This window comes from Dermacentor variabilis, chromosome 5, assembly GCF_050947875.1.
Source record: "Dermacentor variabilis isolate Ectoservices chromosome 5, ASM5094787v1, whole genome shotgun sequence".
Classification (NCBI taxonomy): domain Eukaryota; kingdom Metazoa; phylum Arthropoda; class Arachnida; order Ixodida; family Ixodidae; genus Dermacentor; species Dermacentor variabilis.
In genome coordinates, this window is record NC_134572.1 from 93,664,207 (window position 1) to 93,690,858 (window position 26,652).

At 46.7% G+C, this 26,652-nt stretch overlaps 1 protein-coding gene across 1 annotated transcript; it reads left to right on the forward strand.

Moving 5' to 3' along the window:
- The first annotated feature begins 1,188 nt into the window (after positions 1-1,188).
- LOC142583606 (uncharacterized) lies at positions 1,189-2,290 on the forward strand. The gene has a single exon (XM_075694096.1). The coding sequence runs from the start codon at positions 1,385-1,387 to the stop codon at positions 2,288-2,290; it is 906 nt and encodes a 301-aa protein (XP_075550211.1). The 5' UTR covers positions 1,189-1,384.
- Positions 2,291-26,652: the final 24,362 nt, after the last annotated feature.

The following is a 26,652-nucleotide window of genomic DNA, read 5'->3' on the forward strand; positions in this document are numbered from 1 at the left end:
GTAGCATGCAGATTCACTAAGTGCGCCTCCATGAAGCCTTATTGAGCTGCAGTAGTAAATTGGAGCGCATAACTCTCAGAAAAGTCGCAGATTATTAAAGAATGTCCTGTACAACAGCCTTCCGCTTCTCTTTTTATTTCTTATTTTATTCTGTTCTTCCTCCAAACAAATTTATCACACTGAACTTCATCATTGGCTCACAAACGTTCAAGGAAGCATGGTTTTAAAAAAAAAACATAAAACACGTTGTTATGGTTTCAAAACCAGCGGAACGACGACATAAAGAGTACCCAAATGCAGTAAAAGCCTGAATGCAGTATGTCGTCTCTCGCAGTCCTTGGCCTTCGCGCAGCAGGTCATTTTTTGTCATGAATTACCAACTAGCCCAAGCAACCACCCTAGTTCACAAGCAACATTGCAGCTTCCATTATTTTCAGTGAACTTCAAAGAGTGAGAGAGAGAGAAAGAGAGAGAGAGAAACGAGATGGAAATGGCAAGGAGGTTAACCGGAAGAGCTTCTGGTTTGCTACACTGCACTGGGTGAACGAGTACAAGAAAAAATAATGACGGAAAGAATAGCGGAGATAATTTGACCCCTCAGTAGACAGTAGCGCGTGGGGATGCAAGTTTTTTTCAATGAACCGAAGAACTGTACCAGCTGCACAGCATTTTCGATCTCTCTATCAACGTATTTCGGCGTGTTCTGAAATAATACTGAGCGCCGCTGCTATCGATATGTCTTCTGCAAGCTACTTTTGTGAGCTAGGCGTTTTGATTCAATCATTGTATCTGTGGCTGCTTACGCGCGCCTCACTATTCACAAACGCTGAGAACGCAATTTATAACTTTAACGCGTCAAACCAAAGCTATAAAACGACAGGTTGCAGTACTACCCTACAGTACCACCCTCCGTGTTCCAACCCCTCTGCATCCGAGTATTATTCGTCGAGCGAAGGTGTCGTTTTCGTGGTGATGTTCAGAACGGAGCAGAAAAGGGTCGAACGTCCGTTTTGCAGGTGTTCAATGTTTGTACTTATTGAAGTAACTTATAAGCTTGATAATCCAGCCATACGAATGTGTGGCTCGCTTCATTCTGAAACTAGTGGTTCTTATTCACTGGTAAAGCCTGTAGAGGTCGCCACATTTCAGCCCCATTTGTTAGGCTGCCACCAGAGTGTGGCGCCCCCTGTGATCTGTGTGTGTCTATATATGTTCGGGCCCAATAAAGAAGGGGCATTCCCTTTTCGTCCAAGCAAGTGGTCGCACGTTTCGGTCCGTCCCTGCGTACTCGTGCCCCGCGCGGCACCAACCACGCGACATGGTGTCAGAAGCGGCCGGATAACGCCCCCCTGCCTTAGCCCTCACCTCATAGGAAGGCACCAAGATGTCCCTCGAGACCGGCGAGCCGCCAAAACTGTACGGCGTCAACTTCCAGCCGCCGGCACCGTTCGACTTCGCGAACCCGCCAACGTGGGCGACATGGCTCAGCCGCTACGAAGACTACGCAGTGGTTTCAGGACTGACGAAAGCGTCGGAAGACATGCAGGTACGCTCGCTACTGTACTGCATGGGCCCGGAGGCCCGCCCGCTTCTCGAGACTTTCTCGCTCGACGCCCAGTCGCTCGCTTCATACCAAGCCGTTGCCACCCGCTTCACTGAGCACTTCGTGCACCCGGCAAACGAGCTTTACGAATCGTCACGGTTCCACAGACGCGTTCAGCTGCCCGACGAAAGCGTCGACACGTACTACGCCGAACTGCGCAGGATGGTCAAGCGCTGTAACTATCCGTCTGCTGCTGTCGAGGAAAGGCTCGTACGCGACCGGTTCGTCGTCGGCCTCCGCGACTCCCGTCTCTCGGACCAGCTGTGCCGGAACGCGAAGTTGACACTACAGGACGCCTGGACACAAGCCCGTCAATCCGAAGACGCCGACAGGGAAAAGGCGTTGCCCCAGAACCGCACCGAGCACTCCCGCGAGCTCAACCTCGACGCCGCAACAGCTAGCAAGTTCCCCTCTCGCCGCCGCTCCGCCGCTAAGCCTCGTTCGCCGCAGTCGCCAGCAGAGCGCTCACGCGAGCCGTCCACATGTGAATTCTGCGGCCGCGCGCCTCATCGACGTTCAGACTGCCCGGCCCGTCGCTCCACCTGCAACTTCTGCAAAAAGAAAGGCCACTTTGCCGAAGTATGCCGCTCGCGGAAGTTCAAGCAGTACAAGCTCAGCTCCGTTCACCTGCACGCCGTCGCGACGCCCGCCTCGGCAAAGTTCGTCGACGTCACCGTTGACGACTAGACAGCGCAGTTCAAGGTCGACTCCGGAGCCGAAGTATCTGCTGTTCCCAGCGACTTTCCTACCTTGCCTGCCACACTCGACCAAGTCGACACTCTGCTCACAGGCCCGGGAGGACAGCCACTGCGCGTGCTGGGCTCGTATATGGCACGACTTCAGTGGCAAGGGAAAACAAGCTGTCAGCGCCTCTACGTGATCCAGTCTCTCACTGTGCCTCTTCTGGGACTGCTAGCGCTCCAAGCTCTCCAAGTAGTTCGGTTTCTTGATCAACTCAAAACTTCAAAAGCGACGCTGCACGCCGAGCTCTTCAATGGATTGGGAACCCTCAAGGACGAATACAACGTCCGGTTGAAACCCGATGCCGTACCTTTCTCGCTAAGTGTACCTCGCAGGATCCCCATTCCGCTGCTCGAGATTGTCCGCCGCGAGCTGGACAAATTGTAAAGCGCAGGCGTGATCCGTAGGGTCGACAAGCCAACACCATGGTGCTCGGGTCTCGTCGTCGTCCGGAAAGGCGATGGTTCCTACCGCCTCTGCGTCGACTTAACACAACTCAACAAGGTCGCCCTTCGTGAAAGACGTATTCTGCCAACTGTCGAGCAAGTCCTTGGCCTCCTCGGCGATGCAACAGTTTTTTCGAAGCTGGACGCGACCGCAAGCTTCCACCAGGTGAAGCTCACTGAATACTCCCAAGAGCTTACGACATTTATCACCCCATATGGGCGATACTGCTTCTGCCGGCTCCCCTTTGGCATCACCTCCGCACCCGAGTACTTCCAAAAGCAGATGGCAAGAATCCTGGAGGGCCAAGAAGGAGTCGCCAATATGATAGACGATATTTTGGTTTTTGGACGCACCCGCCAGGAACATGACGCCAGACTGAGCCAGGTGCTATTTCGCCTTGCAAAAGCAGGTACCACATTGAACCAGGACAAGTCTCGTTTTGGGGTACCCGAGGTCCCCTTCCTCGGAGTTGTCGTCTCGGCACAGGGCATCAGGCCAGATCCGGGCAAGGTCGAAGCAGTCAAAGCCATGGAAGCCCCAACGGACGTCGCTGGCGTTAGAAGACTGCTCGGAATGGTGAACCATCTTGCCAGGTTCTTGCCACACATCTCGGACGTCACGGCACCCATCAGAGCCTTACTGAACAAGTCTGCGAGTTGGGTGTGGCAGCACGAGCAAAAGGCAGCGTTCGAGAAAATCAAGGAACTCTTGACGTCAGACAGGTGCATGGCCAAGTACCACCCGTCGTACGCCACTACGGTGTCTGCAGACGCAAGCTCATTCGGACTCGGCGCAGTTTTGCTACAGACGCAACCCTCAGGAGAGCGCCGCCCAGTCGCATTCGCTTCGAGGTCAATGACCGATACCGAGCAGCGTTACAGCCAGACTGAAAAAGAAGCTTTGGCAACGACGTGGGCTATCCAAAGGTTCGACGAGTTCGTCCGTGGCATCCCCTTCGATGTCGAGACTGACCACCTGCCACTCGTTTCGCTTCTGGGCAAGATGGAACTGGACGTGTTGCCGCCTCGTATTCAGAGACTACGGCTGAAGACCATGCAATACCAGTTCCGTATGCTGCACGTGCTAGGAAAGCTGCTAGCCACAGCTGATACGTTGTCGCGCATCACCTACAAGCCACCCACTCCTCTAGACACTATCGAACTTTTTGCAGCACAGGTAGTCGGCTGCACGTCGGAAGTCTTGCCACTCAGCCCTAAAGACGTGCGACAGGCACAAGAGTCCGATGGCGAGTGCAAAGCCCTCGCTTCCTACTGCCAGAATGGTTGGCCTAAAAAGACCACGATACCACTGCACCTTACAAAGTACGCCTCGGTGGCAGACGAGCTCTCTGTCTGCGACGGTGTTCTGTTGAAGGGCGCCCGGTTAGTCATCCCATCGTCCCTTCGGCCAGCGGTCTTGACGCTGTTGCATGAAGGTCATCAGGGCATCAACAGGACCAAAGCCCTAGCTCGGGAGTCAGTTTGGTGGCCCGGTATCTCGACAGACATCGCCTCTCTCGTTACCAACTGTGATTAGTGCGCTTCCACCCGCGTGAACTTTGCCGAGCCCCTGCTCTCCACAGCCCTACCTGGACATCCCTGGGAATTCCTTGGAATAGACTTGTTCCACCTCAATGGCCAGACGTTCATCCTGGTGGTGGACTATTACTCAAGGTTCCCTGAGGTGGTGACCCTGAGGAGCACGACAGCTCAGGCAGTCATTGACGCTCTCAAATCCATCTTTGCCCGCCATGGAATCCCGCAAGAAGTCAGGTCCGACAACGGCCCACCGTTCTCGTCGCAAGAGTTCGCGGCGTTTGCAGCGTCATACGGCTTTAACCACAGGACCAGCAGTCCACACCACGCTCAATCGAACGGAGAGGCGGAGAGGATGGTGCGGACTATCAAGGACCTGTTTCGCAAGTCAAAGGATCCTTATCTGGCTCTGCTCAGCTATAGGGACACTCCAGGAGTCAACGGCTTTAGTCCAGCCCAGCTGTTGATGGGACGTCAACTGAGAACCAGAGTCCCAAAGCAAGGCTCCCAGCTATATCCCAACTGGCCCCCAATGAAAGAAGTCGCCAAGGATGCGTCTTACAAGCAGAAGCAGGCCGACAATTACAACAGGCATCATGGAGCTCGAGACTTGCCGCCACTCCAAACAGGTCAGCGCGTCTGGGTGCGACCCGATCAAGTGCAGGCTACGGTCCTCAGTCCGGGGCAAAGACCAAGAAGCTACGTGGTCGAAACGGAGCGAGGTGGCACCCTACAGCGCAACCGGCGTCACCTAGTGCCTTTTGGGACTACTGCCTCCGGAGAGGAACCACCACCACTGCAGCAAGTTCGCTGTCAGGAGCCTCGGCCTGCCAACATCGTGGAATCAATGGTCCCCCTCGGAGAGTCCGTGCAACAGTCCCCTGCAGCCAGGGACCGCAGTGACGGTGTGACTCGAACACGTTACGGCCGGCCTATCGTTCCGCCACGCCGTTTGAACTTGTGAAACTTTTGAGGTGTCTGGCTTCCTGAATCTCTCCCGTCTAACCTCCAATGCTTCAAGGGGGGAGATGTAGAGGTCGCCACATTTCAGCCCCATTTGTTAGGCTGCCACTAGAGTGTGGCGCCCCCTGTGATCTGTGTGTGTCTATATATGTTCGGGCCCAATAAAGAAGGGGCATTCCCTTTTCGTCCAAGCAAGTGGTCACACGTTTCGGTCCGTCCCTGCGTGCTCGTGCCCCGCGAGGCACCAACCACGCGACAAAGCCCAGCAGAAAAAAAATATTCTTTGACTTGTCTGTCATACCCCGTTTGCTAAAGACGCGGCATAAGTATAGGATGAACTAAACTCATTATCGCGGTTTCGAAGACACATTCGAGCGTCGTTAAGGAGTTCGGATATTCATCAGGGAGTGTCAACGTAGTTACGCATAACTTATATAGTTGGTTAAAAGGTAAACCCGAGGCACTTCGCCGACCATATGAAGATTTAAAAGAAAAGACTTTTCAGACAAATATAGTTCCTATACACTGTTTTGGTGCGTACAATCTACGGCTTTACTCGGGAAACATTTCATCAATAATAAATACATTCTTCGCAATCAAGCGAGATACGATTTAATGATAGGCTCGCAAAATATTATAGGAAGAGATATGCAAGAAGAGTGCTAACTTATCCCACTTTCATGGTGCGAAACGTGATATGGAAAGAGGAGAAGCAAGCAAGGTCACAAAATAAGATAATTTACTTCATTGTCCTACACGTTTCTTCTGGAAATGTCTGGTATAAAGAACCGCACGTATTCAGTATGCGGACACGATCGATGCCCTAATATTGGGGGACAAATTATGACGATGTGATAGATTCATGACGTTCCTTAGGTCTCGAAATAGTGCAATCGGAGCAGATATTGGGAAGCGTCGATGGGGGAATGACATCGCAATCCGTGACGTGTCAGCAGCCGCAGGTACACTTAAAAAAGTTCGATGCTCAGAAATGCGGGAGCAGGAGTCACGCGAGCTTTCTACATTGCGCTTTAGTCGACGCTAAAAACAGAACCCCTAGGCATGTTTATTCTATTTTTATTTTACTTCTGATTACTCTCAGGGCCAAATGCGTTAAAGAGGGGAGTGGGTTACAGAAAATAAGAAAAAGAAACACATATGAGCAGTTAGAACGTTTAAGTACAAAATACAGTTTTAGTTTTATACAGTTTCGTAGCTTTAGCTAGAGTTTACAACGTCATGATAAAGTGGTAGCAAACTAAGATAGTAAAGCGGCAAACACAAAAGCACTTAGGCTACAGCCACAAAGTAAACAACAGCAAAAAATTCTTCGATTACACAATGTTAGCCAGAGCTGCTCGAAATCTTTGGTTATCGTAAATGGATGCTACTTCACCAGGAAGATGGTTCCATTCCGTGAATGACCCCAGAAAAAAATGACTGCAAAAAAGTTATAGTGTGACATGATTCAAGACATGTTCGCAGTGTCTGTGTCTGGGCGTTTTATTTACGCAAACACGGACAGAAATGACCCGTAGGCCGTACCGTATGTAGCCGATGAATGAGCCTGGTACAGCTGAAGCATAGAATTATTAGACAGGCCCCACTTCAAACCTTCCTGAATATGAACAAATTACATTTGGGCATCTTTTTAACACATATGGATTGGCCCATAAATTCCACGGTCGGCGACAACGCTGAGGGATCCGTGGTAGGTGAAATAAAGGATCACACTACCATCGATACCAATTGCATAGCGAAACATACGTCTCGATGTTGAACCCTATCGCAACACAGTTACTTGTGGTGAGGATGCAGCACAGGTGCAGGACACATCACACTGCAGTCTTGCACGTACTTTCAATCGCGTCGACATACGTATATTTTTACGGTGTGTCTATTGATGGCCATTGTATCGGGAATTACCTCTGCGAAGTCAACAACGGCCACATTGAAGAAGATCGGGCAGAGGCCTCCTCTTTGCAGCACTCCATGAGCAATGACGCGTTTTCTCATTTTGCGATCATTTGTAGACGTAAAGGCTGCAGGATTGATGAGGCGCAACTATCAATTTACAACAGACCACCAACGAAACATTACGGCTGAAATTCCCTAAGGGCAATTATCGTTTCGCGAAGCAATATATAGTAGCTCCTTATTTGCGCGTTTGCGGAGGAAACGTTGTTGCTTCTCTTCTTACTTTAGATTAGGGTAGCGCTGTGTATCATAGGCTGTTCTTACGTATGATTTAGAAAAAAACGCTCACCTTGTTTGGTCGAGGCAAGTTTGCAATCCGAGAGCAGGAGCAGCCGCGGAAAGTGGCTAGCGGAGCCCGGTGTCCAATAATTTTTTTCCGATGAGCGCGCCTTTTCGCACCAGGAGCGCGCCAGTTGCGCAGTAGCTGCGCCGCTAGTTACGGGGGATGTGACCTTCGTGGAGTGTCGCCGGTGGTATGGTCTTCGGACCGAGAGGACCCAGGACGGCAAAATTATCGGATGGTCACGTGACTAACCTTAAATAAACTCCAACTACACGCTTAATACAGATTGCCTATTTTAGTGGCATCGGAATCAAATTACACGCTTGTTTCTTGGGCAGCCCTTCCGCTTCACCTCTTGAGATGACCGGGGACGAAATTCAAGATCAATCTGAAAAAAAAAGAAAAATATTTTACAGTGCAAAATTCATGGCATTCATTATAGATAAGATTTCAGAGCATAAGTTTAGTTACAAAACGAGCGACTGCAGTGTCTGGAACAATCAGAATTAATTACCAATCCCTGATTACCGCACACCAAAGCACAGAATCGTAGACGTTAAGAGACCCGCCACGTTAACACGACCTTGACGAAATTCCTGGAAACCCTTAAGTAGAAAGCGGAAGTAATGACGTCACTAAGCAAAGAAAATGGCACGATATATAAATGACTAATTAATGGGGAACAGTTGTCTGGCATAGACTGAACATCTGCTCAGCAGAGGATGTGACGTCACTCCCTCCTCTTTCGCTTCTCATCTCCTGGCGCTCCCCTGCTTGCCCGCTCGCTCGCAACAGCTGCGCGAGGGTGCTGGGTACATACTCTGACGTCAGCAACGAAGAGGGCGCGTAAGGTGCTCCGCTTGCTTGGCGGCTACGCCTCACCAGGTTGCGCGAGCTGCGCTTCCTTCTCGAAAAACGAAAAACGCCTGAGGAAATTGGACGATAACAGGTGGGCAGCTAAGGTATTTAAATACCTATACAGAAAGAGCATTGACTCACAATGGCGGAAAACAACTAGGAAGCTAACCCGTAAATATGCCAGATACGAGGACGGAGAAAGACAGAGCATTAAACGACATGTTAAAGGCGCGGAAGGTAAAAATTGGATAAATTCAGTGGAAAAGAAGCATAGTGTGTAACTATATCGATACTGGAGACAGTAAATCAGGAAGGGAGCGTTTCATGATAACTCAAGAGGCAGCGCCCTACTCTTTGAAGCTAGGTCAGGATGTCTTAGAACGTGGAGTTATAAAAAGAAATTTCAAGAAGAAGACACATGTACTGTGTGTGGTAAATCTGTAGAAATGATAGGACACCTCATACTAAAATGTGATGGTATCCGTCCCGATGTCGATGCGGGCGCAGCCACGATTCCTGAGGTTCTAGGGTTCAGAGATAACAACATTCACGTAAATAAATATGTGGTGGAAGTTACGAAAAAGCGATTGGAGGATTGGTGGCTCAAAAGCAGAGAGGTGACATAATGTTAGAAGTGTAGGAAGAAGTATTTAAACAAAATGCAAATTTTAATGACTTAAAACGCACTTGGACAAAAATAAAAAGCTGAGCATGGTGGCAACTGCCATCACCCCGTTTCAAAGGTGACGCTCCTACCTTCCATCCATCCATCCATCTTGCCCTCCCTCGCTCGTCGCCCACATATCGTGCAAGGGAAAAGAGGTTCGCTCACGTAACTTAAAGAACACCAACGCCGAGGTGCGAATGCCACTAAGACAACCTAAGTAAAAAATTAATGTCACCTATCATTTTTCAAACTTCTTAGTTGGCTTATGAGTTCACAATTCTTACAAAACTATAAAAAAGAGTGTTATTTTCAAATGTGTTAAATAATTGCTGCATATGCCTTCATAATATTCCAGTGCTATAGCCATTGGGTCTGGCGTAACACTGTAGCATCATTGAGCAAATTTTCTAAGCGGGAAGTCAAATTTTAATGGTGAATAGGACATTGGTGATAAGCTTGTTAATGATGTTTCGTATTAAACAGTTATAAAGACCATCAAGAATAGCTTCGCGAAGTACATTATCACAGGCGCCTTTTATGCCTAAGCGAACTTCTCCAGCAAGGCGACACTCCGTATTTTTGTGTTCAATTGTCGACACGAAGTCAGTGACATAGCTCAGAGAACTCCTTTAAGTGCTTGTTGGAATACTGGCCGGATCGAAAGATGCAATTTTCCACTCGCATGGTTGCTTGTTGTAGTGGGTATACGTGGAACTTGGGAGAACAGCCGTGTATTTTAATGTAACTATTGCCAAATAGGTGCAAGTAAAAGTACATGTAGTAATAAAGAAATGCATAAAAGCTGCTTGCTCGAATTATTTGTTCCATTTCCAGAGGAAGCAGCACTGAAGAAACACAGCATTAACGGGACGAACTTGCTTTATGGGTAAGTACTTAGGTAACATATCGTTATCTTTGTTTCTTTTTGTAAGATCCAATTCCTTACTTGCTAGTTCACCAGTACTCCGGCCTTTTACAGTTGTAGTTCTCATTGTTGCCTCGAATGCATGGCTAGTACTTAGAAGTGAAGCAGCCTTTCCAGCCGCGGATGACAACTCCTCCTGTGCTTTCAATGCCTTGATTTTCCGCTAAATCGGTTTACTCCGCGGACGATAAAGATCAGGGAGTCGTTTAGGAAGCCGGCCGCTCGGACGGATTTTAAAATGCACCCCACGGTTGATCACTTCGTCGCGAGCTTGACAAAGAAGTATAACTGTCGATGTCTATTGACTGTTTCTATCTCCTTACGCAGCTCGCCGTCATCATCTGATGCTCCGGGACACGGGTAAACTTCGTGCGCTGTTTTCTCTTCATGCAGGAACCTTTATCAAAAAGCACTTCCAAAGGCGAAGCGCGCTCCATATATTTTCCTTGTCGATTCTACAAAAGATTTGCCTTTTCTATTCCCTGTCGGCGCACAATTCTGTTCCACTCAGAGCAGTGCGCCGGAGCGTCTTTTATCTCCTCCTACTTCGCCCAGAAACGCTCTCAAGAGAAATAACGTAACAGCCGCTGACAAAGTCAAAGTGAAACAGTGTATTCACCCATGCCAACGTTTTGGCCCATGGTGGGCGTAGCCAGCGATCTGCCAGATGCGTCTTGCTTAGCACCCTCCATTCTGCCCTCCTTCTCAAGCATTTTTCGTCCACACTCGCTTTCAGAGGTAGGCGCCGCTCTCATCGCGCGGTATTTTCAAGCCGACGTAACAGTTCACGGCATTGAGCTCGAGAATGTGTTACGCTCAAGCGAATTCACAGCGTCATTTTTCTGTGTGTGGCGGTTGGCAGACGTTTCGATTGAACTACGGGGCCGTTTCTTGGATATCTTTCGGGACACTGCTCCCATACGCTCAACTTGATTTCGAGTCTTTTTCTCTGGGACTTTTTTTTCGATTCCGACTCCACTCACGTACATCCAAGTGGTGGTATATTGGCATTTCTTATGTTTTCTTTCTGTATACGAACACCTTTACCCCTTTCTGTCTCATTTTATTCCGTTCGCTTTCTGTCCAGCTGCAGGCTGCGAAAGAGTGTCGAACAACGACGAGCTTTTGTAATCTCTTGAAATTGCGAGGCCGCACGATAAATCCTTTCAGTGTTTTTAACAAAGTACATAAATCCCAAAAAAAACATGCTTGGGGGGACGCACTTGATGAACTCTGAGATATATTTATGTCCCCAAGTGGTCTGAATACGAAAAAGTCCACAGCTCGTGCCCACATCTACTTATCTGAGTGTTCCAAGTTTCTTCACGTGCCAACCGATTAAAAGGGCAATTCAGTAGAGCCTCCGATAACGAGTCTACATATTCAATCACACTCAGCAGGATCAGGAGATAATGGTGCAACACTTTTTCAGTGCTGGTTAGTAGTGGTTAATGGCTCCATGGACTTTCCTGTCTTGTATTTTCGTCGCATGTTTTCCCCTGCTTCTGGTTATGTTTTCTGCACAGCCCACTATACCTGAGTACGAAAGCTAAAACGGTTGCTTGGTAGCCTAATATCCTCCGTTCTCTGAAGAGAGTTCGGAGTCATTACAGATACGCAGTGTTGAGGAAACGGACTCTTGAGTAAAATGGTCTAATAGAAGATGACTGTTGAGGAAAAGGATCTAATAGAAAATGAATGTTGAGGAAAAAGATCGAATAGCAATAGCTATTCAATGAACACAGACACGCTAAATCGGCAGTAAGATTGATCAGTGTGCTTCCAGTCTACACACTAAGCCAGTTTGCTGGTTTTCCATCGTTTTGTAAACGCACATGTCTCGAAAATCGAAGATTTGGTTTCCATTTCCACACACTATGTTTTAACAGTCCCACTACTTCTCCTCCATCTTGATTTTCGAGTGCTAGAAGCGTAGCGGCACAAATTCAAGCGCGATCCAACCCGGTTTCATGTTTGTTACAAAGAGATACACCATTGGGACAAGGCGCGCCACTTGATTTCCTCTGTGAGTAAATGCAGTCTGGCTCGTTCTTGACAGGAGAGTTCCTTTTACTGTTTGCTCTATGGTGCCTCAGTTATGCAACTAGCAAGAGCCTGCAGTCCTTATAATACACGGTCAGACTAAACGAAAGACTGTACGGTCGTGCTGCGTTCGCAGGCAAGGTGCTTCTCTAATGATACTGTTTTTTAGCAACAACTTTCGAACCGCCGCCACCGTAGATGCAGACACGCTCCCTGCAAATGTGGTCAGTTCAGTTCCACCGGCGGCAAGTTATATCTTCCACCTTCGGTTTTCTTCTTAATTTAAATTTTTTTACATTTTAATAAAGTGCGCAGTTATTTTCAGAATTCTTTAGTTGACTTCAATTTCAGTTTCCTTCATTCCTGTGCTACCATCCAGCCACTTCATTCCACTTGTTATTCGAGTTCAAACACCATTTCTAGGTGTCATAGGAACTCTACATCGAAACGAGAGATCAGAACAAGAGATCGCTGCGCCCTCAGATGGCTTTGGCCTGGTAATTTTGGTGATAGATACTGTGAACCCATCACCGCTGATATTAAGGAGATCTCACTATCAGCATTTCACAGACAATATGATCAGTGCGTCATCCTGCGCTTCATTATCCGAGCTTGAGTCCGCGCTTAGCCTGCCACTTTATTTCGATTGTGCACTTTTTCGATTTCGTTCAATTCTGCCTGCCTTGTCACGTTGAGAAGTCTATTTCTGTATTTTCGTGCCATACGTTCCTAATGCAAATAGAATACATTACGGCAGCGCCTATGTGATGGCGGCAGAGAGCTTTTTATTAACATCCATTTTGCCAGCGTCGCCTCACTCTGTCGCAATGGATCCATTTTATTTGCTTTCCCGAAAAGGAACGAATATTGACAGAAGAAAAACTTTCCTTGGCGTGCATCTCTTTTCTCACATAACAAAGTTGTGATGATCGTTTTCCCTCTGAGATCCGGGCTCTTGTTCGAAAATATTTGAAATGATTAATAGTGTTGCGGCGCAACCAAGAGTGACGCAGTCAGAAAGGGACTATTTGACGTGTGTAGTTGCAGTCAGTCTCGACAGCCATCTTTCTTGTGCATCGTTGTCTCACTTGTAAATAATGTAAATACATCGTTATATGTGACTTCTGCAACATAACAAACTGGTGGAGAATCCACGAGAAACAACAACGGGGCCAGCAGGAAATCGAACGTCCCGATGTCGGCTGTTGTACCGGATCTTCTGCGCGGCCTTAGAATCAGTGAACCGGGACCCGGCAATCTGGCGTGCCGTGCGAGCCCGCGTGAAGGCATATTGAGCGTATTCAGCAGGAGTGTTCGTCGAGGAAGGAAGCAGTGTGTCAAAGGGCAAAGAAGGGTGGTGGCTGAACAGAAGGTAAAAGGGTGAAAAGCCAACGGTCTCGTGACGGGTCGAATTGTAGGCGAAGGTCACGAAGGTTAACGTGCTGTCCCAATCACTGTGGTCGTCGGCAAGGTACATAGACAGCATTTCAGTCAATATGCGATTGAGCCGCTCCATCAGTCCGTTTGCGTGCGAGTCGCAGGCGGCGGAAAGCTTGTGCTCGGCATAACAGGAGCGACGTGGGTCTTTGACTACTCTGGACAAGAAGGCGTGGCCGTGATCAGTGAGGAACTGCCGGGGTGCGCCGTGATGGCGGATGACGTCATGTGAAAGGAAATCTGCCAGCTCAGTTGCACAGCTTGTGCGCAAACCTCGCTTGATCGCGTTCCGGGTTCGGTAACCAGGCGCGACAACGTATTGCCAGATTTCGAAGTCACAAAAGGGCCGATATTATCGAGGCCACATCGAAAGAATGCTTATGAGGGCACATCGACGGAGTGAAGGCGTGCAGTGGGCAGCACAGCAGGTTTTTTTTTTTTGCGGCGCTGACACAGCGCACAGGCTGCAACGTAGTGGTTCACAGACCGGCTACATCGTTGTATATACATCGTTATATGTGACTTCTGCAACATAACAATATGTCGTGCGCTACACCATAGACCGTGGAAGCTCTGTTTGTTATATTAGGTGAAATGGCGCGAAAAGAGGAGGAAGAGAAAGCACGAAATGTACTCCAATATGTCCCCGTCTTTTCTACACTATTGTATCTATTATAAATATGTACCGACTAGTCAAAACCTCAGTACTATTGCCCTATACTTGTTTCCTGAAGCAATGCAGACGATGGAAATGTATACCGCATCTAGACACATACGACCCATCAGCTTCATCTCAGTTTTTGGTAGATGGTGCAATTACGTTTTTTCAGCTTTCAGCTCCGCTCCCTGTGTTAGCATGTACAGTAATTCTAGTCTCCGCTTAGCTGAAGACCGGTTGCTGATGGCCGAAGCTTAAAGCAGATGGTGCTACGATGCGTGCCGCAGCAGAAAGCCGGGTCGCGGTGGATTAAGCTTGAGCACAGAGCACTAAGCAAGCGCGACTTTCTGTTAGCGATTGCAAGTTTTCTTCGGTTGTGCCGTGTGCTCGTACACACGAAACATGTGCAAATTTCTAAGGATCGCACATGTAAAAAAACAACTTTGTTGGAGCGTTGAGCACGACTGTTAAACTTGGTAAGATTTACGCCGCAGGCTTATGTCTTCTCATTCAGGCTGTGTGGCAGGGCGCGGGCAACGCTCGCTTCACCATAAGCATTCGAGGGTCGTCGATAAAGGCTTTTTTGGCAACATTAATTGGGAAACGGGGATCCTGGTAAGGCACTTGGCCCGCTTTCAGTTTTTTGCCGCTAGAGTGAGCACTTTCATTTACGACAAACGGGTCCATTATTTAGAGGCGGCATGTGCTAAACTGTCATTTGTTTGCCCAATCATTGCTCTGGCATGAACAATAAAATTGTTGAGTATGTAAAAGCAAGTCGAGTACATAAAAGACAAAGTAACTAACAAAAGCAGGTGTGTAGTGTTCAGCCTACGAAAAAGCGCAGCAGTTATTGTTGTGCAGCCTGATTCCCTCATCGCCAGGCCTCTTTATGCGCAACAGAACTGCTTGTTGGCCTCGTTGGCGCTTGATAAAAGACATGCTTTTTTTTGCCACAAGTTAAAACACTTGTGTGTGTTTTAACTTGCGACCAAAAAAACCTGTCTCTTTATGCGCTTATTCATTCATCGCTTCTCATGCCGTTCAGCCGTCCCTCTCAGTATCTAAAGACGAGGCCAAGGAAGACAGGAAGCGAAGACATTTGGCGCCCATACACGTCGCGGGGTTGGCGGAAAAAGAAAACCAAAGCTTTGCCACTTCCACACTACGCGAGACCAACCACTCTTGTTTCCATTCCCTGGTTCTTCCTCTGGCATCTGACTTCTTACGGTTCTAGTCGGTTGCAGTTTAGACTGTACATGGTGGTATGACTGCAAGTTGATCCGGAGGGGGCGGGGGGGGGGGGCGTGTGGTGGTATGAATACGCCAAACAAAGAAAAATGATTCGTCGAGTAATGAGATGAAGAAGAGCAGAAAGTTAAAGAAAAGTCGTGGCTATAAGGGAACAAGCTAAAAACACAAGTACGCCAACGAACGGGCTAATCCTTCATGTCGCAGGCCATCCATGGTATTTTCTTATATGTATACGGAGTTGCCAGCTTCTGGGCGCTGGGTCGTCTTATAAATTTTGGGAGGATAAGATTAACGACGCCACTTGGCTGGTATTTCTGTTGTTTCCCTTTTCTTTTTTATCACATCTCTGCAGAACATGGTATGTGTATCCCCCGTGACACACTTGCCTGCCAAATAAAATTTTGCTACACTTTACGATTATTTGCTTGAATGTTTATTTGTTTGGTTATGGTTTGTAAAGAAATAAACATTTGTTTACATAAGCAGTTTGTTTATTTGCTTAAATATGAATGGGCTGTCATTTATTGTTTTAGAATATAGACAGTTGTTCTAGCAATGGCAAAAAAAAAACAATAGTGCGCGTACTTTGTCTCGGATAATGAGCGGCAGTCAGTCATGATCACATCACCCGTGTCTTGAGGCCTTAAGGCATTATTGAAACATTTTCTCTCTTTGCTTCTGCAGTTCAGGTCTGTAAAACCAGATATCTTATGGCAGTCCCTTCCCTTTTCATTCTTCAGTAGTTTCTTATTATTAGATGTTCTTGCCTATTTCGGATAATGTCTTCAACGAAAGGAAGAAGAAAACAGAACCTACACACATGAAGAATTAAACGAGAATTTACGTTTTTGAGCAAGGCCTTTACTAGACGAACAGAGAACATTGAGCAAAGCGCTTTTTATAGCTTCCATAATAAAGCTACTGTCGGTTTCGAGCTTGAAGCAAATTATTTACCTTTACACGTTTGGCAACTTGTTTCGTAGGGAAGGAAAATGTTTCTGCGCTCTGCTTTACACGTTCATTGCCTTGATGAGGAGCATCTTGAACATCAACATGCTCCTAATTCAGATGAGCACAGCGAACACACCATTTACACTGGCTTTTTTTTTTTCAGCTGCCTGCATTGTGCATTGCTCGAGAATGCTTACTTCCTAAATGAAGCCAGCTTGTTCATGGAAACAGGGTAAAGGAGTACAACTTCAGGGAGTGCTTACGTAAGCCTCAGTGTTGCATTGGGCAATGCTCTTCTCGCAAATAATGTACAGAATAAAAGCACAGAATAATTGCAGGGGACCGTAAACTTTGACTTACGCTTCTCAGTGGCGCTCGCACCTCGGCGTTGGTGTTGTTTAGGTTAACTTTACGCGAACGAAACGCCCGAACCGAACTCGGAGCCAACTGTTTTCCACTAATTACGGGTTAAGTATTATGCCACCTTCTTGTGTGTGACATCATTAGTGACGTCATTACTTGCGCTTTCTACTATACCTGGTTTCCAGGAATTTAGCCAAAGTCGTGCGCACGTGGCGGGTCCTTAAATTTTACCATTCTGTGCTTTGATGAGGGGTAATCAGTGATTTCCAGTTAATTCTAATTATTCAAGGCATTTCAGTAAGTCAACTTGTAGCTAAAATTATGCGGCTCTGATATCATATCTATAATTAAACCCTTTAAGTTGTACTGTGCTCTTTTGTTCTATTTTTTTCTGATTTATTTTGAATTTCGTCCCCGGTCGTTTCAGTGATTTCTAATTTATTCTACTTATTCCAGACACTTCAGTATCTTAACTTGCAACTAAACTTATGCTCTGAGATCATATCTATAACGAAACTCATGAGTTTTGCACTGTACAGTCTTTTCTATTTTTTTGTTTATGTTGAATTTTGTCCCCGGTCGTCTCAGGAGGTGAACTGGAAGTGCTGCGCAAGAAAGAAGAGTGTCCCTCGATGCTCATGCAACTAAAAAGAAAGAAATATTGTATATTGTAGAAGAAAAATGGTATATGAAAAAGAATCGCTGTGTAGCGTATGCAATATCCCAGGAGGCCCCGTTAAAGCACTGACAGAATCAATGCATATGTCACTGAGCGTTGTATTTGGCGCACAATCAAATTCCCCCAAGCACTGGTGATGACACAAAGGCACACACGCATCACAATGGTCTAATAGGTGCTACCGTGAAAGCATCATGCAAAAAAAAAAAAAAAGAAAGGCGAAACCAAGAGCCTGCATGCATGTTTAAAGAAATATTGAGGTTTTTTAGCGCACGAAAAGGGACGAAGGACAGTGGCAAGACGCTGGCACAGCGCTGTGTCCGCGTCTTGCCACTGTCCTTCGTTCCTTTTCTTGCGCTAAAAAACCTCAGTTATGAACCAACACGCCCTAACCTACGCTCTTTAAAGAAATACGCCATGGTCAGAGCTATGCGTGCCAAATTATAGTAGTAAACTGTACTCTTTGTGCTGTGTCACGATGTCACATCGCGCCCCTTCGTTTTAATTCAACCTTTTTTATCGTTTATAAGAAAGGATGGAAAATAATAGTTATAACATGAAGTGCCTTACGACACTTGTGCACTTTGGTGTAAGCCAATGCGTCAACGCCAATGGTTTGTTAGATCGATTGCCATAGATGCGGCCCTACAACTACCCCTGCGTATCTTTCTCGGGACCTACAACGATAGACTTTGAGATTAGGCATTCCGTGGAATTAATTCCTAGTCGCAGTGCCCGTCATTTCGATCCAGACGGGATGCAGTAGAGAGCTTAGATTTAGGTGGCTTGCTCAGAGCCCCTAATGAGTAAAGTTAATCTCAGCCCCACGCAACGCAACAAATTATATTATATAACAAAAGCCAAGCAACTGTTCCATAAATAATTAACCAATCAAATCATACTAATTTTAGAAGCTTGAAATACATTCTCCACGCATTCACAATTGAACAAGACAAACTCAGAGGACTTAGAAAACAAGAGTAACGTCAGCCCTTCAGTGCTTTTCTTCGTCCACTGTTCGTTGGTGCTTTGTTCTGAAGATGAATGTATGAAAATCCGCCCAGGTTTTTGCTGTATTACAGTCTTATTTACTTGCAAGATAATGCAGCATTTGTGATCGAAGTAACGTCGCTATATATATATATATATATATATATATATATATATATATATATATATATATATATATATATATATATATATATATATACATGGCATCAATACATGAGGACTACTTGACGTATACCGTATTCACAAACCTCGAATCATAGCGTAAGTGCACTTCGTTCTCGTCGTGCCAGCGCATCAAGTCATTCGACGGTTTCGTCTGCATAACAAGACGACTACAACATCTACGAAACTAGTGGCAATCAGAGAAGCCGTTCAATATATTTCGCGACAGCCTCCTCAAATATGGACAGTCTTCAGTGACGCAAAATCGGCTCTTCAACTACTTAGAGTGGTGTTGAAAAAAAGCGCTTACAGTGTGTTGGCTCTTCAAACTGCCGAGCTCTACACTTTAGCGCAAGAAAACGGCCACCACATCACATTTCAGTGGATTCCCAGTCACTGTGGTATACAGGGCAACGAACTGGCCGACGCCGAAGCGAAGAAAGCACTCGAAGAACGAGAGTCACTGCTTTCAATTCCTTTTTCAAGAGCGGGCGCCAACTGTCTCCTCTCCAGTGTCATCCGAAAATTGACAGCAAAGCATTGGGAGAATCCAGATAATCGCCACAGACGACTCCAGAGATTGGACCCTACCATGAATTTTAGGCTACCACCGAAAATTCAACGAAACTGTGCCAGTCTTCTGCACAGACTAAGGCTGGGGGTAGCGTTTACGCGCGGATACGTGCATCTCATGCGACGCACCGAGTCTCCACACTGTGAGGAGCGCAATGTGACTGAGACTATAGGTCACGTGCTTTGTGACCACCCTATAAGTACGTGGAAGAGCGTGAAAGGTTGGACAACGACCTTAGGCGTCGCGACAGCGCACCGTTGTCGGAGGACGTTATTTTAGGCCCTTGGCCAGATGCTCAATCGAGTTTCAAGGCCATCCAGGCATTACTGAACTTTTTAAAAATTACGGGCCAGGCTTGCCGACTTTGAGCATGCCAAAGTGCTTGCCATATGTTCTACATCTTCCTTCTATCGTCATCGTCACCCATCATGCACCTCTATCTTCCCTCTTTCTTTCCCTCTTCCCCTTCCCTCAATGCCGAGTAGCTGGCTAGAGGAATATACCTCAGGCTGACCTCTCAGCATTTCGTATCATTAAACTTCTCTCTCTCTCTCTCTTCGGCAGTGGCTGGTATTCTTGCGCCCAGCACCCATTATATTTTATAGCTATCTTTCTTTTTTCCGACGTTCCCCTTTTGCCGGTGTAAGGCAGCACACCGCATTTTTTGATCTCTTAACATTTCAGCTTTTCTCATTCGTCTCTCTTCCTCTCTCTCTTGCTTTATTGAAATGAAAATAAAGGAAAGAGGTGTAACTACCTTATAATGGTGACGGCTGCTGCATTCCGCATAGCAGAAACAACTTCAAGATAAATGTATTAAGAAAATGTGAAAAAATAAAGCCATAGGGCAAAAAATCAACACCACACAGTCCTATACAATCATGAACGTGTAAACACAAAAGCAAACGCAAGTCGCACCACAATAACTTTATAAACAACGTCACAAACACACACAAGCCGCCGTGATGTAGACTGTGATTAGCATGTAAACAGGTTAGAATACACAGAATACAAAACTATAACGCGTAATATAGCGGCGCTAATGATTAGAAATAAAAGAAAAAGTTTGTAGTTACGTCGTATGACTGTTCAGTGCGATATCTAGTACTTGCTAAAAATGGCTGTTTTCGTAAAAATATTCAAGAGCGTTCAATGCCTATCGCTGTGATATTTTCGATGGCCGTGGGACTAGCAATTTTGTGAGTTAAAAAGGGCAGTGAGGATCAATGGAGTGTAGCTCTTGTTGTAGCTGCCGTCTTCGCATATCGTATATGGGGCATTCGAGCAGTAGATGGCGAACATGCTCATCGTCATTGCCACAGAAGCAAGCTGGGGAACAAGCCCATTTATGCGACATTGAAAATGTTTGCTGTATGCAGTCCTAAGGCGCAGTCAATGAACTAGTCTCTTGCTACTCCTCCAAAGTTCTACATCCAGCTGGTGTTTCGGTTGAGAATCCACTTCGCACAGATTTGATTCCATTGCATTTTCATTGAACCAGGCGGAAATATACAAGTCCTTCTTTAGTGCTCTTAATATGCATTGCTTGTGCATTGGAGACACAGGGATGAGTTGAATTTCTGCATCTTTATTGGTCGATTTTGCCACCGAGTCCTCTTTTATTGTCACCATGTGTGGCGTGGTAGTCATAAAATCACTGTGGCATTTGCAATTCGCAAACTGCACTTACGAAAAAAAAGAAATTATCCGATTAGGATTCTCGATCAGCCCCACGTCACGCTGCACGATAAGTTATCGTTATGCCCCTCCCCCTCCCGTTCCAGCTGCTCATTCACATGACTGCTGCACATACAAGAACTGTTGAAAATCGGTAATTTCCGCGCCAGTTCTCAATAAGTTTCTTTTCCAACTTTCATGGCAAAATGAAGGTGTGCGCAGCAATATTCAATCATTGGATAATCGATCGTCGAAATGTCTGAACTGCTTTCTGCGCCTCTACACCAGATAAATAGGTCCGGGTCGCTTCTTATTGAGTGATTCCGCTACGCCACGGTTCAAGTCACCGGTGGCGTTACTTGGCTGAGTCAAGTCGGGTTGTGTTACCAAGTCCCACTTCAGTCCTTTTTTCTTTCTTCATTTAGCTTTTCAATTTCACACGTGTGTATATCTTCCGCTCCAGTAATCCGCTTCGCAGTTTCCCCTGAGAAACAAACGGTTCCTGAGGAATTTTTTTTTTTGCACTTCTGTCGAGTCGCGTGTCTTGTGTCGGCTGCTTTAAATGGATTGTCGCGCAGCCGCTCCTAGCGTAGGGTGGGCGCTCGCAGAGCCTTAAGTTACCCGTGGTGCCGGTGACAGGAAAGGATAGTTTAGGTGCGCTGTCATATCCAGGGCATTTTTGCTGGCAGCGAGACTGCGAAAGTTTTAAGGTGACATTGGTAATTTTGTTCAGAAGGCTTGCCTGTTAGTTTGTTCTTTTGTTCAGAGTGAACATCTCGCCGACGGAGCTCTTCATAGCAATGCCCCGACCTTGCATGTCGCGGCCTTTAGGCATGAACAATGTCTGAAAAAAAGCGTATTAAGATTACTGCCATGTTTCGTCTTTATCCCTTAAAGGCTTTGGAAGTCCTACGTGTGAAGGACTATGGAATGTATCGAGTCATGCTGTTGAGTATGGAGAAATAGATCAGGGAAAGCGAAGTGTAGAAATTAGCCTCCATTGATTAGCCAGATAAGATCCCTCGTAGCTGTTCTGTTTCATATTTTGCTTCACGTGATTTATCAGGACTATGGTATGGATTATCATTTTCAGTTCAGTTAAGAGAAGAGAGCACAGATTTTACAACATACAGCTAAGGAAGCTACAATTTAACAAAGAAGAATCAAAGCATGCTAGATATGCCTGCTCAGGTTAACTCATTTACTACCCTCTGTTCATTTCATTCTTAAATAGGTGAACCTCAAGAACCTCTGCTAGACTTTCCGCCTGAGTTAAAATTCTGGCTGGAAACTGGCCAGGGATCGATGGCAGCAGTACGCTAGGCCAGGCTCGCCAGCAGCAATACAGCACATTTTTTTTCACCGTGCTGTTTGCCATACAACACATCACGATTCCATAAATACCGGCATGCCTTTGTGAAGAAGTGCATCATTTGTGTGTGGAACGTCGGTAATTAAACTTTCGTAGTCTGTGAACTGATCGACACAAGTGTACATACGCATGCACACACATATTTATGTAAATGGATATTTGCAAGAGAACTCGTGCGCTTTCATGTACGAATGCACATATGCAGATATGAATAATGTCACGCATGCCGTTATTACAGGAAAGTGTAAGTCTGAGAAGCATAACATTTCGCCAGACTTCCGTGTTAAAGACACATATATACGTAAAATGATTTGTACAGACATTCGAGGATGTAATGCATATAGCATCGTGGTAATGTACCCATCAGCTGCAAATATACGACTGACTGTTGAAGGGAGCTATATCACGTGAGTTCCGAGAACAGAGGCTCCGGCGTGAAATCAAATCAGCAGCCCACTTCCGGGAGAAGGGGATATGAGAAGTGCGTAGGCGACATAATGAGCAAAAAATAAATGAACGTAGGATTTTTCCTCAACACTCTAAGACGGGAAACACATGGCCCGCCAACAGCCTAGCGTGATGCTCGCAAATTGCCAGCCACGCACGCGTCTCGACGGCCAGGCTGCCCTATCCGTTTCACGGGAAAGTGGATACTGCCATCTCAAGTCCCTAATGGCGCTTTCTTCTTGCGCCGCCGTTAGCGCGATGGTGAGGCGGTAGGCGGCGTGTGTTCTGCCGCCACAGGACGGTGAGAGCTGCCGATGTGTGTGCAAACCAGACCATGTGTATATCGGCGTTTCCAGAGCAAACACGTATACGTTTACTGCCAACAAAAACGTCGAATCATTTAATTTGCCGGCGTTGTCAGCGACACTCAATATGGCACTTCTCGATGTCGTTCATCTGCTTTTCCTTGGTTCGGAGTTGGCGACCGAAGCACCTTTTGCCTATATTGATGGTAATAAGAGCACGGAGGCAAGCGTTTGTCACTGTGCCATTCTATCTGACAGCACGGAGCGGCCCAGATCTTTGCAGTGTTTGCGTGTCACTTGCATTTCCCGTCTTGTCCCCGTTTAGCTTGTTGAGGCTGTTGTTGAAAAACTAAAATATACCGAAGACAATAAAGGAAGTGATAAAATACCTACGAGAACTGAATTGCACCGCTACAGGTGATAAGTGCGATTCAAAGCAATGCAATGTGAAACGTTTTATTAGGAAGTAAAATAACATACTTCCTCAGACTACCAGTTTTCGGCCGAACGGCGAGGTACCTCCACCCGAATTCACAACGGTTCTTCCTTTTAGGCATCGAGGCCCACTGGTCGACCACCTTCGCTCGTTATTACGTTTTAAACGGGGATTGGACTGCGCATGTTATTATAAACCATTCTAGCGTACAAGCTCTTTTGTGAGCATGCCGAACCAGTAAACGGCAAGGCTTTTATATCAGATGTATACTTACTCAATAATCTTTTCTAGCTGACATGTACTATTATTTGAAAAACCGAGATGGCTGCGGGAAACGGGACTAAAATGGAGCTGCAATAAAGAAATAAGGGAATATTTCGATATATAGACTAAAAAGCTAAATTAGCTGGGGCGCCATAAAGTGATATTGGATTTGCTGACGAAATGTGGCCCACCTGCCGAAACGTTTGGACTGCAAGGAAGTGTTTCCCCGTACGTCGACCTTTTTCATTTTTTTTCCGTGTGTGTGCTGTTGATGTTGTTGACAGCCTCCTTTCGTTTCCCCTCCCCCTTGTGCAGCGCGGTTGAGGTTTCCTCCACTGGGACACAGTTACTGCGCTGCACTTTACCCCACTTTCCCTTTTGAGAACCTCCTCTCTATCTCTTCGCCCCATCTTTCATACCCCCATCCCGCTCTCATGTGTAGGGTAGCAAACCAGTTGAGCTCAACTGGTTAACCTCCCTGCCTTCCTTCTCCTCGTTTTCCTTCCTTCCTTTCCTCCTTAACCATGCGACAGGAGGTGGCACGCTACCGCCCCGCATCTCTCGGTCGAGAGAGAGAGTTTGTGAAAAGAAAGAGGCGCTATTTTCTGGAGCCCAACCTCGATGGCGCATGCGAGATTGAACCGTGTTCGCCGGCTCACCCTCGCACGCTTTCCCTCGCACGTACAGCACACGGCGCGTGGCGACGGTTTTATCGCCTTTGGACTTTATACAGAACATCACGGTGACGGCGACGGCAGAAATGCGCCTGGAGTGTCCATATAATTGCTATCGAAATAAAAGGAGATTAAGAATATGTGTAAAAATTCTAGAATGATAAGATGTATCGCATATCTGAATAAATCAAGCAGGTGGCACGCTCTTTAGCAGTTCATAGGTACCGACACAAGCTAGATATAGAGAAGGCTTGAGAAAGAAGACGAAGCTTAAGGAGAGTAAGACAAAAATTGTGCAATGAAAAACGTGTATCGCATACCGGAATAAATCAAGCAGGCGAGTAACAGTTTGTCACCGCTCCATTTCGAAGGGGATGCCGATAAATACTAATAATCAACATCGTTAGCATCGTATTGTGCCACTTGTCACGCCGCGTGCGATGCGCGCGGCGTTGAGCTGATATGTGCATACTTTGCATTGCAGTCGCATATTATTACACCAGGTGTCAAATTATTAAGAAGTACACGAAGTAAGGGTTGTAGGTTTATCAGTTGTGTAAATTGCTGTTAACATTCACGTACTACCGTATTTATTCAAATATAGGTACTCCTTTATTTTGTTTTTATTTTCTTAAATATGTTACCCAAATCGTGGTACTGACCTATCTTTTTGACCAGTAAATATCGTCTTATACTCGTGAACACAGCTAGAAAAATTACTGCGCTAAATGGCAATTCCTCCGTCCTGTCCGCCGGATCCGTAGCGGAGATTATCCAGATTAGTCCTAAGAACTGCTGCATAACCAGTCCACTCGATGTCACCATGGACGGCGTCATTTCGGATGCCGAGGATGCTTGCGAAGCACCCTACGAGTTCAACTTCTGTGGAGGATGCAGCTTGTGCCAGCAAATAGCAAGGCTTAGTACCCGAGCTTATAAATAAGGGTGTATCATGTTCCGAGTTTTTCGTTTGTTTGGAAACATGAGGGTTGGCGCTTATGGTCACAGTTTTGTTTTTGTATTTCTGGGAAGTGGCTCTTGTGTAGAACCCCTTTTTCTACTGCTCTCATTTTGCGAGTATTTTTGCATGTTTTCGGGAGGCGCCGCTTCCGAGACCTTCGGCGATGGAAGCGGAGTCAGCTAGACGTCCGGAGGAGACCGACGTCACAGCGTCGAGCGCTCCGAGGAAGCGCAATCACCTGATGAGCGACACAGGCAGCGAGGACACCTTGCTGTACTACTCTGCATCCGAAGAAGATCTGTCGGATGACGGCGACTACTTGACAGTTGTGAGATAAAAAGGAAAGAGGAGAATCGTCAATGCCTCCTCGTATTCAACAAGGACGACGGCGGCAGCAAAGGTCCATGACACGGCTCATACCATCCTCTTCTTACCCGAGACGCCTACCGACAACCTGAATCGGCTAAACAGGCAAGCCGTATCTGTAACACTAGAGGCTCTTGTTCCAAATGAGATCACGGATATGAGAATTAACACCCGTAAGAACATTCTCGCGGTTGATGTCAAGAACAGAGCAGCATTGGATGTCTTGAGTACAGTGAAAATGCTGGGCAAGATAAATGTTCGCACCATTATACCACAGGACAGCAATACTATATCAGGTGTGATTTATGATGTCGATGAGTCAATCGACGACAATGATCTGCCTATTTTGGTCAAACCCGCCACAGCAAATGTACCTATTATTGAAATCCGTCGCCTAGGAGATTCACGCTGTGTGAGGATAACTTTCAAGGGAGGTAACTTGCCGTCCCACGTGAAAGTTGGATTTTTTCGTCATCCAGTGCGACCGTTCGTTCCACGACCACTTCAGTGTCGTAATTGTTTGAAGATCGGGCATTTCAGCGGCATATGCAAAAATTCGACCGTGTGCGCAAGATGCTCTGAGCAGCACAGCGCAGATGCTTGCCGTGCGACTCACTTCAAATGTGCCAATTGCTCCGGTCCCCATGAAGCATCGTCGACAGACTGCCCGAGACACAAGACAGAGCGGAAAGTCCTAAAACAAATGGTGAGAGACAACTCAACTCACAGAGAGGCCGCCGCCAAAGTACGACGGCGTAGTGTCCGCCGTCACCGTAGACGATCCTCGTCTACTAGAAATCCTGATACCATCGCAAGACAGACGATACTTCCTGAGGCTGGTGCTCCCAAGGCGCTGACCCACACTAACACGGTGTCTGATGACGCAGTGAATACCTCTACTGCAAACGACCGGCCTGCACTTCCGACATTAAGTCCTCCAGCCCAACAAAGGTCGACGGTGGATTACCGACGAACCAATGAGGGCACAGATCACGTGCGAGGTCAAGACAAGCAAGTAA